Source organism: Bos indicus, chromosome 1 (genome assembly GCF_029378745.1).
Source record: "Bos indicus isolate NIAB-ARS_2022 breed Sahiwal x Tharparkar chromosome 1, NIAB-ARS_B.indTharparkar_mat_pri_1.0, whole genome shotgun sequence".
In the NCBI taxonomy this organism is placed as follows: Eukaryota; Metazoa; Chordata; class Mammalia; order Artiodactyla; family Bovidae; genus Bos; species Bos indicus.
The window spans coordinates 139,827,083-139,842,761 of NC_091760.1; the positions used below are offsets into that span (position 1 = coordinate 139,827,083).

At 46.8% G+C, this 15,679-nt stretch overlaps 1 protein-coding gene across 1 annotated transcript; it reads left to right on the top strand.

Annotated features, from left to right (window-relative positions):
• GET1 (guided entry of tail-anchored proteins factor 1) lies at positions 1-15,021 on the top strand. The gene is made up of 5 exons (XM_019962758.2): positions 1-179; positions 8,030-8,195; positions 9,207-9,274; positions 12,289-12,403; positions 14,120-15,021. The coding sequence occupies exons 1-5, from the start codon at positions 3-5 to the stop codon at positions 14,191-14,193; spliced, it is 600 nt and encodes a 199-aa protein (XP_019818317.1). The 5' UTR covers positions 1-2; the 3' UTR covers positions 14,194-15,021.
• The last annotated feature ends 658 nt before the right edge of the window (positions 15,022-15,679 follow it).

Sequence of the window (15,679 nt, forward strand, 5' to 3'; positions counted from 1 at the left end):
CAATGCGCACGCGCGGCCGTCGGCGTGGTCCCCATGGAGCTGCTTTAGCTGACCCGGCGACGCCGCTAGCTTCCGAGATGAGCGCTGCCGAGGCCGACCGCTGGGCGTGGCTGCTGGTGCTCAGCTTCGTGTTTGGGTGCAATGTGCTCAGGATCCTCCTCCCGTCCTTCTCCTTTTTCGTAAGTGGCTACCTGGCCCTCCAGGGACCGATGGGGTCGCAGCTTTGGTCCTCGGCCAACCTGCGGTAGACATAGGGGTCTCCAGCTGGCCGCCTGAGGGCCGGATTCGGCCTGCTGAGGCGTCTCGGTTGGGCTGTTCTGTGTTCTAAGATGTTTTTGAGTGTGCTAGCGTTTGGGTACAAAGCTTTACCCCTAAATCTGGATTTCTGGATTCTCGGTGAGAAAAAACAAAACATAATAACCTGCCCACACTTGGCCACATTTTCACGTGGCAGCAGTCTTAAGCCTGGAGTGCCCAGTGCCTTTCTGCCGGCCTCCCCCCTCATTTCTGTTATCCTTTGGCCCCTGGGGGCGGAGAGCAGCCTTCGGGTGCTGAGGGCCAGGGCTCGGCAGCCGGGGCTCCGGGGGATCCCGCCTTGTGTGTAGTGTCTATTGTGCCAGGTCCCAAGGGATGGGTCTCAGGGTGCGGGGGCTCCCATTCGTGGGGCGGGGGGGGTTGGAGACAGCATAGACAGAGAATCTCAGTGCTCTTCGTGTTGTTTCCTGTACCCAGAGGAGCCACGGCCACCTCGGAGCACTTTGCGGGGCGTTTTGCCCATCATGAGTACAGTTCCTCGTGTTCAGTCGCCAGGATTGCTGTCACTGTCATCCCATCTTCCTACACCTCCAGGAGGAGGTGTCTGGCCCAGAGTCTAGTAGTTGTACTAAGTCATCCAGCTGGTGACTGATGGCTGGAGATTTGATCTTTGGTTTGTGATCCTCCAAGGTCTGCCCTTCTGGAGCATGAATATGGATGGGGTTGGGTGGCACATTTGATGGGAGATGTGTTTGGGAGACGTAGGGAGCTGTTCCCCGGGGAAGGGCGCCCTCTGTATGCCCACAGTAGTTCTGAGGAGCTGTCTGACTCAGACCCAGACTTCAAAGGTGGGGAGCACCACACTGTAGCAGGATCCGGGGAACTCAGTTCTGCTGTTCTCTCCAGATATAAATCTGCGGCGGCGGTGATGGTCGGGTGTTTAAAGATAGACAAGATTTCTACTTCTTTTTCTTTTACTCTACCCTGGAAGAGACCCTGATGCTGGGAAAGATTGAGGGCTGGAGGAGAAGGGGGCGACAGAGGATGAGATGGTTGGATGGCATCACCGATTCGATGGACATGAGTTTGAGCAAGCTCCAAGAGATAGTGAAGGACAGGGAAGCCTGGCATGCTGCAGTCCTTGGGGTCAGAAAGAATCGGTCACGACTGAGCGACTGAACAACTGGTATCCACCGAGTGCCTGTTTTATGTAAAACTCTATTCTAGGACCTTACCACCCAAGTGTGTGCTAGTCTTTTTGTGACCCCATGGACTATGCCCACCAAGCTCCTCTGTCCATGGGATTCTCCAGGCAAGAATACTGGAGTGGTGGTAGCCATTTCCTCCTCCAGGGAATCTTCCTGACCCAGGGAACGAACCCGAATCTCTTATGTCGCCTGCTTTGGCAGGTGGGTTCTTTACCACTACCACCACCTTGCCCTGAGGCATGGGGAATTCTGTCTTAATCCCATCCCCCATTCAGAATTTTTCCTGATGCTGCCTTGTCTTTAAGATGATGTCCCAAGTACTTAGCATTGCATAAAATACCCTTGAAGAGCAGGCCCTTGCCCACTTTTCTTTTCTTTTATTTTTTTTAAAATTGTGGTAAAATATACACAGCATGAAATTGACCACATTAACTATTTTTAGGTACATAGTTCAGTGGCATTGAGTCTATTCACATCGTCGTGCAGCTGTCACCACCATCCATCTCCAGAACATCTGCAGCTTCCAAACAGAGACTCTCTCCCCACTGAACAGGGGGAGTTAGCCCCATGCTGCTTTCCCCAGCGCCTGGCAACCACCAGTTTACTCTCTTGTCTCTCTGAATTTGACTCTTCTAGGCACCTCGTATAAGTGAAATCATATTTTTCTGTCTTATATTTCATGTCCTTTTCTCTCTGGCTTATTTCTTCACTTAGCATAATGTCTTTAGGGTTCATCCCTATTGTAGCCTGTGTTAGGATTTCCTTCTTTTTTAAGGCCAAATAATATTCCATTGTATTTGGAGTAGGAAATGGCAACCCACTTCAGTATCCCTTCATGGAAAGTTCCATGGACAGAGAAGCCTGGTAGGCTATAGTCCATGGGGTCGAAAAGAGTTGGACACGACAGAGCGACCGAGTATGCACTTACGTATATACTGCATTTTGATTTTTACTCATCTTTTGATGGACATTGGGGTTATTTCCACCTTTTGGCTATTGTGAGTAATGCTGGAACGTTGGTATTATAAGTGTTTGTTTGAATCTGCTTTCACTTCTCTTGGGTAAATATCCAGAAGTAGAATTGCTGGATCATACAGTAATTCTATTTTTATTTTTTTTGAGAAACTGCCATACTGTTTTCCACAGCAGCCACATCATTTAAATTCTCATCATTTCAATTTCTCCACATTCTCCATCACTTGTTATTTTTAGGTTATTATTTTTTTCTTTTTGGATAATAGCCATCCTAATGGATGCTGAGTGGCTTATCTTCATTTTCCTAATGATCAGTGATGTTGAATACCATCTCATGTGTTTATTGGCTATCAGTATATGGAAAATGTCTATTCTGATCTGTGGCCTTTTTTCTGGCCATGCCACATGGCTTGTGGGATTTTGGTTCCCTGACTAGGGACTGAACCTGGACCCTCAGCCCTCTCAGTTAGAGGTAGTGAGTTAGATGGTCTAACTGCTGGACCATCAGAATTCCCTGTGGGCCATTTTTCCATGGGGCTTCAGGAGCTGTCCCTGAGAGAAGGGTGCCCTCTGCGGGTGCACCTCCAGAGTAAGGGGCTGTGTTTTCATAGTTGAGTCAGACAGGGCTTCCCTCCTAGTTCAGTTAGTAAAGACTCTGCCTGCGGTGCAGGAGACCCAGGTTCAATCCCTGGGTCAGGAAGATCCCCTGGAGAAGGAAATGGCTACCCAGTCCAGTATTCTTGCCTGGAAAATCCCATGGACAGAGGAGCCTGGTGGGGTCCTACAGTCCATGGGGTTGCGAAGAGTCAGGCATGACTGAGTGACTAACACTTCAGTTCTTCACTCAGACGGTAAAGAATCTGCCTGCAAAGCAGGAGTCTTGGGTTTGATCCTTGGGTCAGGAAGAGCCCCTGGAGAAAGAAATGGCTACCCACTCCGGTATTCTTGCCTGGAGAATTACATGGACAGAGGAGCCTGGCGAGCTACAGTCCATGGGGTCACAAAGAGTTGGACACAACTGAGAGACTAACACACTAGAAGTTTTTTATATAGTCTGGATATTAACTCCTTATTAAATATATGACTTGCAGGTTTTTCTCTCATTTTGTGTGTTGCCTGGCACACCTATAGAATCACCTAGATTCTCCCGACGTACCCCCATCTCTCTCCGCTTCATGTTGGCTGCTGCTGCTTAGTCACTTCAGTTGTGTTTGACTCTGTGCAACCCTATGGACTGTAGCCTGCTAGGCTCCTCTGTCCATGGGATTCTCCAGGCAAAAATACTGGAGAGGATTGCCATGCCCTCCTCCAGGGGATCTTCCCCACCCAGGGATCAAACCTCATCTTAGAACCACATACAGAACTAATCTCAGTTGTTCAAAGAGGCTGTTGGTTTTGTATTCCTTAGTGAATTGTTCCTGGGCTTCCCAGGTGGCTCAGTGGTAAGGAATCCACCTGCAATGCAGGAGATGTGAGTCATTTTTTAAAATTAATTTATTTTTTAATTGAAGGATAATTGCTTTACAGAATTTTGTTGTTTTCCGTCAAACCTCAACATGAATCAGTCATAGGTATATGTATATATCCCCTCCCTTTTGAACCTCCCTTCCATCTCCCTTCCCATCCCACCCCTCTAAGTTGATACAAAGCCCCTGTTTGAGTTTTCTGAGATAAAACAGCAAATTCCCATTGACTATTTTACATATGATAATGTAAGTTTCCATGTTACTCTCTCCATACATCTCACCCTCTCCTCCCCTCTCCCCATGTCCATAAGTCTGTTCTCTATATCTGTTTCTTCATTGCTGTCCTGCAAATAAATTCTTCAGTACCATTTTTCTAGATTCTATATATTCATTAGTATACAATGTTTCTCTTTCTCTTTCTGATTTACTTCACTCCGTATAATAGGCTCTAGGTTCATCCACCTCGTTAGAACTGACTCAAATGCTTTCCTTTTTATGTCTGAGTAATAGTCCATGGTGTATATGTACCACAACTTCTTTATCCATTCATCTGTCAATGGACATCTAGGTGGCTTCTATGTTCTAGCTATTGTAAATAGTGCTGCAATGAACAATGGGATACATGTATCTCCTTCAGTTTTGGTTTCCTCAGGGTATATGCCTAGGAGTGGGATTGCTGGGTCATATGGTGGTTTTATTCCTAGTTTTTAAAGGAATCTCCGTACAGTCTTCCATAGTGGCTGTATTAATTTACATTCCCACCAACAGTACAAGAGTGCTCCCTTTTCTGCACACCCTCTCCAGCTTTTATTGTTTGTAGACTTTTTGATGATGGCCATTCTGACCCGTGTGAGGTGATATCTCATTGTAGTTTTGACTTGGATCTCTCTAATAATAAGCGTTGTTGAGCATCTTTTCATGTGTTTGTTAGCCATCTGTATGTCGTCTTTGGAGAAATGTCTGTTTAGGTCTTTCCCCCAGTTTTTGATTGGGTTTGTCTTTCAGGAGATGTGAGTTTAATCCCTGAATCAGGAAGGTCCCCTGGAGATGGAAATGGCAACCCACTCCAGTGTTCTTGCCTGGGAAATCCCATAGATAGAGAAGCCTGGCGGGCTACAGTCCATGAGGTTGAAAAAGAGTAGGACACAACTTAGCGACTAAACAAACACAAAAATAACAGCTATAAATAAGACCTATCATCATCTCCAGCTCCTTCCCCAAGCTTACAGGAAACCTAAGCCCTGTAGCTTCCACATTCTCATAAGAAATTATTGCTGCAGCCTGCACATGCATGAGGCTTGTGCCTTATTAGATGGCTGTTTGTCATTCAGGTGAAAGATACTGGGTTTGTCCTTGGACCCGGGTCATTCCTTTTGCTGCATCCTACTGCTGTATAGGCTGTCTAATCTCAAGCCAGTTGTTGTCGTTCAGTCGCTAAGTTGTGTCTGACTGTTTTCAGCCCCATGAACTGCAGCACACCAGGCTTCTCTGTCCTTCACCATCTCCTGGAGTTGGCTCAAACTCATGTCCATTGAGTCGATGATGTCATCCAACCATCTCATCCTGTGTTGCTTCCTTCCCCTGCCCTCAGTCTCATCAGTCTTTTCCAGTGAGTTGGCTCTTCGCATCAGGTGCCCAAAGTATTGGAGCTTCAGCGTCAGCATCAGTCCTTCCAATGAATATTCAAAGTTGATTTCCTTTAGGATTGCAGTCCAAGGGACTCTCAAGAGTCTTCTCCAACACCACAGTTCAAAAGCATCAATTCTTTGGCGTTCGGCCTTCTTTATGGTCCAGCTCTCACATCCATACATGACTACTGGAAAAGCCATAGCTTGACTATAAGGACCTTTGTTGGCAAACTGATGTCTCTACTTTTTAATGTGCTTGTCTGGGTTTGTCATAGCTTTCCTTCCAAGGGGCAAGCATCTTAATTTCATGGCTGCAGTCACCATCTGCAGTGATTTTGGAGCCCAAGAAAATGAAATCTGTCACTGCTTCCTCTTTTCCCCCTTGTTTGTCCTAAAGTGGTGAATCAGTAGGGTAACCGCCACAACAATCAAGATAAAGAATATCTCTGTGACCTCTGAAAGTCCTTTTCCCCACCCAGCAGTTTCTTGGTTTACAAAGTTTAAGCAGCATCTATGAACTCCTTCCTCTTAAGATGATTCTGTGGGTTTTAGAGCTAGTTGGGCACATTCCTGTGTTCTTCTCTAGGGTGGATCTGGCCGGAGTGTATGTCCTTTAGTTAGAGTGTAGGGCAGTGGTCAGTCCAGGGCAGAGTGGACAAGACGAGCAGAGCGGAGCTCTGGCTGCAGGCTCAAGGCCTGCAGGAGGCTTCGCAGTGGTAAACACGGTGTGCTGCGGCGCAGGCGCCCTCTGGCGACCGAAGGGCCTCATTGCTCGGGTGCCGGAAAGCGGCCCTGGTGGGGCGTTGAGGGGAGGGGCGCGTCTGCGCACCTGGAACTGAAGAGTCACCACACTGTGTGCCGGGCAGCGGGCATCGGGGCTAGAGGAACAGACTCAGTTATTGTGCACCTGCTATGTACCAGTACACTGAAATATGTTTATATGTTTTAAAATTTGAAACAAACACAGATGTGCAGAAAAGTTCAGTAGAAAGAACTGGTTTTGTTTCCTGAGCCATTTGAAAGTAAGTTGTGACCCTGAACACCCTCTTTCTCTTTCCATGAGGCTTCAGCGTATAAACAGCGGCCTCGTCCACAGTCCAAACGTTAGGTACGATCCTCCTGTCCCATTCAGGGTTCTCTGTCCTGACGAGGTCCTTCCGAGCAGAAGGACCTTAGTCAGTGTCGTCTGTAGCGCATACTTGTCAGGCCTCTCTAGTCTGGAAGGAGTCTTGGTCCTTCCCTGACTTGTGTGGCTGACGTTCCCGAGGCTCGCAGGGCAGTGGTGTTGCAGGATGGCAATCTGCGGACGTCTCTGTCCGATGTTGGCGGGTTTGTCACATGAAGGATGCTGTGTTTCATTACATCTCATCAGGTGCTGTGGGCATGGATTTGGGGATGTACACGCATCACTCCGGGCCAATCCCTAGGGATTCTTAGTGCCCTACAAGGTTGCCCGTGGACCTCTGTGTGCCCCTGTGAGAGTGGTCACCTCTCTCTCCCCTTACTCTCCCGGGACCCTCACTCATCCTCCTCGGTTTGGCACCACCTGGCAGCCACTGCCATCTGGAGTCTGGGCCACTGGCGTTCCTGGCAGGTGTGTGTGTGTGTGTTGTGGGGTGGTGCCTGGGAAGGGCGTCAGGGGTGGCGAGAGTGGGTCCCCTCCACTATCTGGGCACTAGGAACACCTTGGGGAGGGCGCCTGGGCCAGCTGCTTCCCATGGGGGCCCTGGCTGTGCAGGCATATCCTTTGCAAACATTTATGTCTGTTGTTTCCTCTGTGTGTCTGGAAAGTCATGTGTCTCCAATTTTAATCTACCCCTGCAGGACTCATTCTAGTTCTCCACGGATTTTTATTTCTCACTCCCTTTTCTAACGATGAGAACGCTGCTACCATAATCCTTAGTAGGTTTACTTGACTAGCTCAGTGCTTTGTAAATGGTCCTCCGTCTCCAGCACCGCCCCATCTCTCTCTGGGGCTCTGACACCATGATAGGCTGGGTTCCTTCTTCCTGTCGTGTATGCTTATGTATACCCCCCTCACCTGCTGGGGCTCTGACTCTCATGCCAGGCAGCTCCTCTGTAGGAGCGCTGTCTTCACCAGCCACCACTTCATCCCTGACACCCAGCACCCACTCCTGCTCTGCCCTAATTGAGGACAGAATTGAATTCTTAAGGGCGGGAAGAGGATGTGGGATCCTTGCCACCTGAGTGCAGCTCTGGGGGTGGAATCAGTGTTCACTCTATAATCACAGTTTTACAGTAAAAATGAAGGCTACGTACATTTGTGCTATAGCAGCTGAAGGAAAGGCATAGTTGACAGGGGACTTGCCTGCAAGGAGTCTTTATCTGTGCGGTGATTGTGGGCAGCATGCCCAGCACGTGCAGCGAAGCCAGGCTGTGGAGGTAAAGGGCAGCTCACCCAGGGGCAGGAGGCAGCAAGCTGATAGGATGGAGGAGGTGGGGGACAAGGCCCTGACCCCGCTGTTTCTTCCCCCAGATGTCCCGGGTGCTGCAGAAGGACGCAGAGCAGGAGTCCCAGATGCGAGCCGAGATCCAGGGCATGAAGCAGGAGCTCTCCACTGTCAACATGATGGATGAGTTCGCCAGATATGCCAGGCTGGAGAGGAAGATCAACAAGATGACGGATAAACTCAAAACTCATGGTACTGTGCTCAGCTGTAGCCTGGAAAGCTTTGTAAGAGCTAATTCACAGAGAAGCCTTTATATGAAGCTGGCATAGCATAGCATAGCATACCTTTGAGCTTCAATGTTCTGATGTTGATGGAGAGTTTTAAGTTGTCTGGAAGAGACCTGACAATAATTCTTACTTTCTCCTTAGTGTGCTGGTGAACCTTTGCTTTCTAAACACACACACCTGGGAATTCCCTGGTGGTCCAGTGGTTAGGACTCTGCACTTTCACTGCTGGGGGCCCAGGTTCCATCCCTGGTCCAGAAACTAAGATCACGCAAGCCTTGAGGTGTGGCCAAAAAAAATTTTTTTTAACTGAAAAAACAAAACAAAAAAACCCACACAGAAAGCTTTAACATCCTCTTAGATTTTCTTCATTCTCTGTAGGCTGATATTCTCAAATTCAACACTTTTCTGAGAGAAGCCCAGGAAAATCTTACAGTGAATTTTCAAGGGCTTTTGTGAACACTCTCTAAAAATTGCCCGGGAGTCTCCTTATCTGAGTGTTGACTTCAGGGTGGGGATCAGGTCTTACTCAGCCACTGTTCCTAACTCTCTCATGGGATGGAGAGGAGGTCAGCCTGTGTGCCAAGAGTGTGCGTGGCTCATAAAACACACCGAGGGAGCTTCCCCAGGCCTGAGACAAACTAGACTGTGGATTAGTGTTCTTTGTGGGCTGGGAAGTCTGGAAAGAAAGTGTAGTTCTGTTGGTTAAGTGCGTTGTAAAATGAATCTCTGATTTAGATGAATAGTTTTAAGAGTTTTTAAAATTAAAGCTTCAGGTCTCATAATCTGTGATTGTATTTTAAATAATGGCATAGTGAGTGATTTTTAAGAAATTCCATTTTATATTTTCTAAGCATGGTGAGCAAATGTTGTATACATAGTTAGAAAATATTTAATGAGAGGAAAAAACATTTCTGTGTTCTTGAATATTTTCTTCATTTTTTTTTTAAGGACTGATAGCATTTGTTTTTCCTTTCAGTGAAAGCACGGACAGCTCAATTGGCCAAGATAAAATGGGTTATAAGTGTTGCCTTCTACATATTGCAAGTAAGTGTCCCGTTGTGTCACCTGAGGCCATTGAAGTCCTCCAAAACCGAGTGACCCAGAATCCAGGCCTGGGAATTCAGGCTTTCCCGCTTCCAGCTGCCGGCTGCTCCTGCTGGTGTGTGACTCTGAACACTGGCCTTTCTTCCTCTTAGTCTCTTTTAGCTTTTCTCTTTGTTGTTGTTCAGTCACTAAGTTGTGTCTGACTCTTTGCAACCCCATGACTGCAGCATGCCAGGCTTCACTGTCCTTTACTATGTTCCAGAGTTTGCTCAGACTCATGTCCATTGAGTCAGTGATGCCATCCACCCGTCTTATCCTCTTCCGTTCTCCTCCTGCCTTCAGTCTTTTCCAGCACCAGGGTCTTTTCCAATGAGTCAGGTCTTCACATCAGGTGACCCAGGTATTGGAGTTTCAGCTTTAGCCTCAGTCCTTCTGGTGAATATTCAGGGTTGTTTTCCTTTAACGCTGACTGGTGGTTTGATCTTGCTATCCAAGGACTCTCAAGAGTCTTCTCCAGCACTACAATTACAAAACATCAGTTCTTCAGCCCTCCACCTTCTTTATGGTCCAGCTTTCACATCTGTACCTGACTGCTGGGAAACCATAGCTTTCATTATACAGACCTTTGTCAGCAAAGTGATGCCTCTGCTTTTTAGTATGTTGTCTAGGTTTGTCTTAGCTTTTCTTTTTTTTTTAGCAAGCATCTTTTAATTTCATGGCTGCAGTCACCGTCCACAGTGATTTTAGAGCCCAAGAAAATAAAATCTGTCACTCTTTCCACTTTTTCTGCATGTATTTGCCATGAAGTGATGAGACAAGATGCCATGATCTTAGTTTTTTGAATGTTGAGTTTCAAGCTAGCTTTTTCACTCTCCTCTTTTATCCTCATCAAGAAGCTCTTTAGTTCCTCTTTGCTTTCTGCCATTAGAGTGGTGTCATCTGCATATCTGAGGTTGTTGATATTTCTCCTGGCTACCCCCTCCAGTATTCTTGTCCGGAGAATTCCATGGACAGGGGAGCCTGGAGGGCTACAGGTCATGGTATCTGTAGTCAGACATGACCGAGCTTTTCTCTTTAAGAATTGTTAAACGTTGGAATTTTTTTAGCACCTGAGCTTCTCTGGAGTTCTTCCATGTTGCAGTTTTGGGAGCCGGGGGGTCAAGTCAGAGAGCATATTATTATTTTTTCATCTTCCTATTTGCTTTTATTTATTTTTTTGTTGGCGGATAATTACTTTACAATGTTGTGGTGGTCTCTGCCATACATCTGCAAATCAGTCATAATTATATACACATATCTTCTTCCTTTGGAGCCTGCCTTCTGCCTCCATTCCGCCCTTTAAGTCATCACAGTGCCTCGCTGGGCTCCCTGTGCTGCGCAGCAGCTTCTCACTGGCTATCTGTTTTACGCATGATGGTCTATGCGTGTCAGTGCTGCTCTCTCTTTTCCACCCTCTTCTTCCCCTGCTGTGTCCACCAGTCCTTTCTCTGAATCTTTTTTTTCTTCTCTGTGATAGGTTCATCAGTACTGTTTTTCTAGATTCTACATACATGCGTTAATATTTGATATTTATTTATTTTTCTCTTTCTGACTTACTTTGTATAACAGGTTCTGGGTTCATCCACCTCACTACAACTGACTCAACTTCGTTCCTTTTTATGGCTGAATAATATTTCATGGTGTGTATGTACCACAGCTTCTTCATCCATTCATCTGTTGATCGACATCTAAGTTGCTTCCATGTCCTGGCTATTGTAAATAGTACTGCAGTGAACATTGGAGTGTGTGTGTGTTTGAACTGTGGTTTCTCCAGGTATATGCCCAGCAGTGGGATTGCTGAGTCACAGGGTGGTTTTATTCCTAGTCTCCATACTGTTCTCCATAGTGGCTATACCAGTTTACATTTGCACCAACAGTGCAGTAGAGTTCCTTTTTCTCTACGTCCTCTCCAGCATTTATTGTCTGTTGCTTCTGTTGTTTAGTCGCCAACTCGTGTTTAGTGCCAAGTCTTTTGAGACCCCCTGACTGGAGCCCACCAGACTCCTCTGTCCGTGGAATTTTGCAGGCAAGAACACTGGAGTGGGTAGCCATTTCCTTCTCCAGGGGATCTTCTGACTGAGGGATCAGACTTGCATCTCCTGCCTTGACTGGCAGATTCTTTACCATCTGAGCCACCCAGGGAAACCCTTTTGTTTGTAGTTGATACTTATTTAGACATTATATTTTCTAAGGTGGTCAGTGATGTGGCGGTCACTTGTCCCCGTGTAGATGACGAGTAGCTGTCTCTCCGTCAGGGGACGCCTTATTCTCACCCACGTCCAGCACCACTGCTTCCCAACTTTCTCATCCGGTGGGTTTTTCCTTGTTTCATTTCTCGCCCCTGCTCCTCTCCTTCCACCCTGAGGTTGTGGATGGGTTGCACCGGAGGCTAGAAGCTGCTTTCAGTGATCTCCAAGTGTCAGTGCTGGGAGCCCTGCCCCCACAGTACCGGTGGTCTGGGTGTGTGAGGACTTTGATCCTGGGGCAGTCACTTTGCTACAAGAGAGGTTTCACAGGGACAGGAGTTGCGAGAGCCACGCTCTTAGGTCTGGTCACCTGGGTGGCATCTTCAAGACCATGGAGAGGACGGAAGACAGCTGACAGAACGCTGCTGGGAAAAGAGGAGCCGTTGAACATCACAGAGGGCTGCTGCTGCGCTTGGGTTGAGGATGGGAGGAGCAGCTAGTTTTCTCAAGGGTCCGAGAGACATCAGTTTTGTCACAAACGAGGTGTATTTAGCATAAGCTGGCTACTCAGAGGAGTTGCTTAATGGGAAGGGAACACTTACACTGTGGAGACCTTGGATAATGTATCAGCTAATTTAATCGTGTGTGTGGATGGTGAGGACTGGATTGGCTGGGAGTGAGGTCACTGATTGGGAGAGTTTCCTGTTTGTCTTCCTGTTTCCTTGTTTTCCGTGGTGGTGGGTTGTGTGACGGGCAGGGTGTCTCCATTCACCAGCCGTATCTCCACAGGCCGCCCTGATGGTCTCGCTCATCTGGAAGTATTACTCTGTCCCTGTGGCTGTGGTGCCAAGCAAGTGGATAACTCCCCTGGACCGCCTGGTAGCATTTCCTACGAGAGTCGCAGGTGAGCGGGTTCTGGCAAGCGTGGTAGGGGAGTGTGGCTAAGGCTGATGTGGGGCGTGTGCAGTCAGATGACCTCCCCCTGCCGCCTGGGGTGAATAGTGCTTGTGTCCGCCCCTCCCACGAGGCTTGCAGCAAGGAAGCCAACACCAGGAGGATTTACTTAACTAGTCCCGCATGACCAAACTGTGAACTAGCAGAGCTATAATTCAGCCCAAGCCTGCCTCTGCAGTCCAAGGCCAACATCATGGTCTGATACCTGTGTTTTGAAACACCACTCCTAATTCCCAGATTCAGTGGCTCCTTTTGAATTCATACTATGCTTAGTCCCTCAGCAGCATTTCCTGCTGTTGGCCATTCTTTCACTTTTGAAAGGATTTTGTTCAGATGTTAAATCAGTCCATGTCCTGGGAATTCTCTGGCAGTCCAGTGATTAGCAATTTGTGCTTCCACTGCATGGGGCTCAGGTTCAATCCCTGGCTGGGAAACTAAGATCCTACATGCCGCCTGGCATGACCAGAAAAAAGAAAAATTAGTGCATGTGTTTGTAGAATGAGTAGAAATATCAGAAAAAATTTTTTTAAAGACTTGGATATCCCTCTTAACAGTGTGGTGTATTTTTTCCAGTCTTCTTTGCTATATATTTTTATACAGTAAAAGTTATCTGGCACATATAATTTTTACCCTTCCTATTATTTAAGCCTTTTCCCACATTGGGCTTCCCTAGTGGCTCAGACAGTAAAGAATCTGTCTGCAATGCGGGAGACCTGGGTTTGATCCCTGGGTTGGGAAGATCCCCTGGAGAAGGGAATGGCCATCCACTCCAGTATTCTGGCCTGGAGAATTCCGTGGACTGTATAGTCCATGGGGTCACAAAGGGTTGGACACGACTGAGTGACATTCACTCTCCCATATCATTAAGTTTCTTCACATTAGCAGACTGAAATGCTGCTGGCTATGCTGAGAGGGCAGCTTACGGGGTTTCTTTATGAAGGACTTGGAGTAGCTGTTCTTCAGTTAGGTGTGTTATCATTTATTACTTTCCCTGCTAAAGGACGTTTGTTTCAGTCCCGGGTAGTTGCTGTGGAGTGGATGCTGTAGGACACGTGCTGCTTGGCCAGTCTCTGGCTGTGATTTGTGGTCACACTGGAGGTGAATTACTACATCAGCTTAGCCAACCCCCTTCCTTCCCCTCCTCTTCCCCCTTTCTGGATTCAACCAGGAGGGCACGGCCGGTGGTTCTCAGTGGTTCTGAGCCGAGGAGCTAAGAGGCCACCCTTCCAGGCATCTTGTGGCCTGCCGTCCTGTCTCTCAGCATCAGTGGGGCAGGGAAAGCCCGGGGAAACATTGCTCCGTGTTTGTAATGCTTTTGTGAGGAGGGAAAGACAAGTGGTCTGAGAGGGAGGTCCTACAGTCAGTTAATAATAATGTCAGTCAGTACGTAAATAATAAATATTACAGTCAGTCATAAATAATGATGCACAGCTCAGGCAGGAAAGAGAAATTCAAATCATTGTTTATTGTTCTGAGTAATTCCTGCAGGTCCGTGAATCGGTAGAAAGCATGATCAGTTTGAACCCACAGAACACAAACTTAGACCTAGCCCAGCATGACTCAGAGAGGACTGGCGTGCTCCGTTTGCCAGAAGTCAAAGGCAGCAGGGGCAGGAAATGTGGGCGGCATTCCTGCATGTTCTCATGTTGAATTTCTTTGTTTTTAGGTGGTGTTGGAATTACCTGTTGGATTTTAGTCTGTAACAAAGTCGTGGCTATTGTGCTTCACCCTTTCAGCTGAAAACGAAGATGAATTTGACTACAGCACTTTCAAGAACAAATTTTCACTTAGGAGGTTGCAAGTCTGACTTATCCTTTTTTTTTTTTTTTAAAGAAACACAAGCCACAGATTAGTTGTTGTTGAACATGTTTGTTCTTGGACTTCATGTTGAGATTCTTAGAAGAATCATGATTTTCTATACTTGTCATGGGCCGTGAAGGTCAGTCTCACACATGTGCACTGGCCACCATGGCACCAGATTTGGGACGAGAAGTGTATGACATTATGGGCTACATGTTGTTACTTGTGATCGGCACTCGTGACATGTTTTAAAGGTCATCTTGCCAACTGGAAAGTCAGACTTTTCTAGTAACATAAGTGCTTTAAAGAGTTGGAGCTATTTTTAATCCCGATTACCAAGTAGCTTAATTTTAATACCACTACTAGAATTTGAAAATCTGTGTTTTAATTTCATGCAGTAGTACTGGGAGAGTAACACTAATTGACAGTGCTCTTTTCTTCCTCTGTTTCAAGTCATTTGTTGGGCAAACCTTCAGATATTGTCTACGTATTTGAAGTGAATGTTTCATTGCTGTGTTTTATAAATGTATTCATGAACCCATAATGCATTGTTTTATGTTTAAACTGTGTGTTTTATAAAGTATTTCCAATGAAGGGTATTTTTTAAAGCATATAATTTTTATGCTCTGTAGAATGGAAGAAAGTTAAAAAACAAGCTAGGACCCCTGATTAAATTACTTTGAGTGACTGCTTGTTTGCCCCATCAAGTACAATTCTGCTACGTATTTTTTAAATCACTTTTTTCTAATTAAAATTTTTGCAAGCGCTTGTGTGACTTCGTTCCTTATGGCCACTTTTTGCTACGACTGATCTGTGGTGGGAGCTTGCACCGATGACTAAGTGGGACTCAGCCCTGTAAAGCCAAATACTAGCGTGAGTTTTTGTTTTGTTTTTAAAGTATTTATTTGAATTGAGGTATAATTGTTTTACGATGTTGTGTTAGTTTCTGCTGTACAACAGCATGAGTCAGCTATATGTAGACATATATCCCCTCCTCCTTGAGCCTCCCTCTCACCCGTCTGTCGCAGCCGCCGTCTATGTCATCACAGAGCACCGAGCTGAGCTCCCTGCGCTTCACAGCAGCTTCCCACTGGCTGTTTTACACATGCTGGTGTGCGCGTCACTGCTGCTCTTGCAGTCTGTCCCACCCTCTCCTTCCCTGCTGTGTTCACCGGTCCACTCTCTGCACATGTGTCTCTGTTCTGCCCTGTGGAGAGGTTCACCGGTACCGTTTTTCTGGATTCTGTATATATGTGTTAATATGTGGTATTTGTTTTTCTCCTCCTGACTTCATGCTGTGTGGCAGACTCTAGGTCCATCTGCATCACTGCAGATGACCCAGTTTCTTCCCTTTTTATGGCTGAATACTCATTATATGTGTGTACCACACCTTCTCTATCGCATCCTCTGTCAATGGACTTCTAGG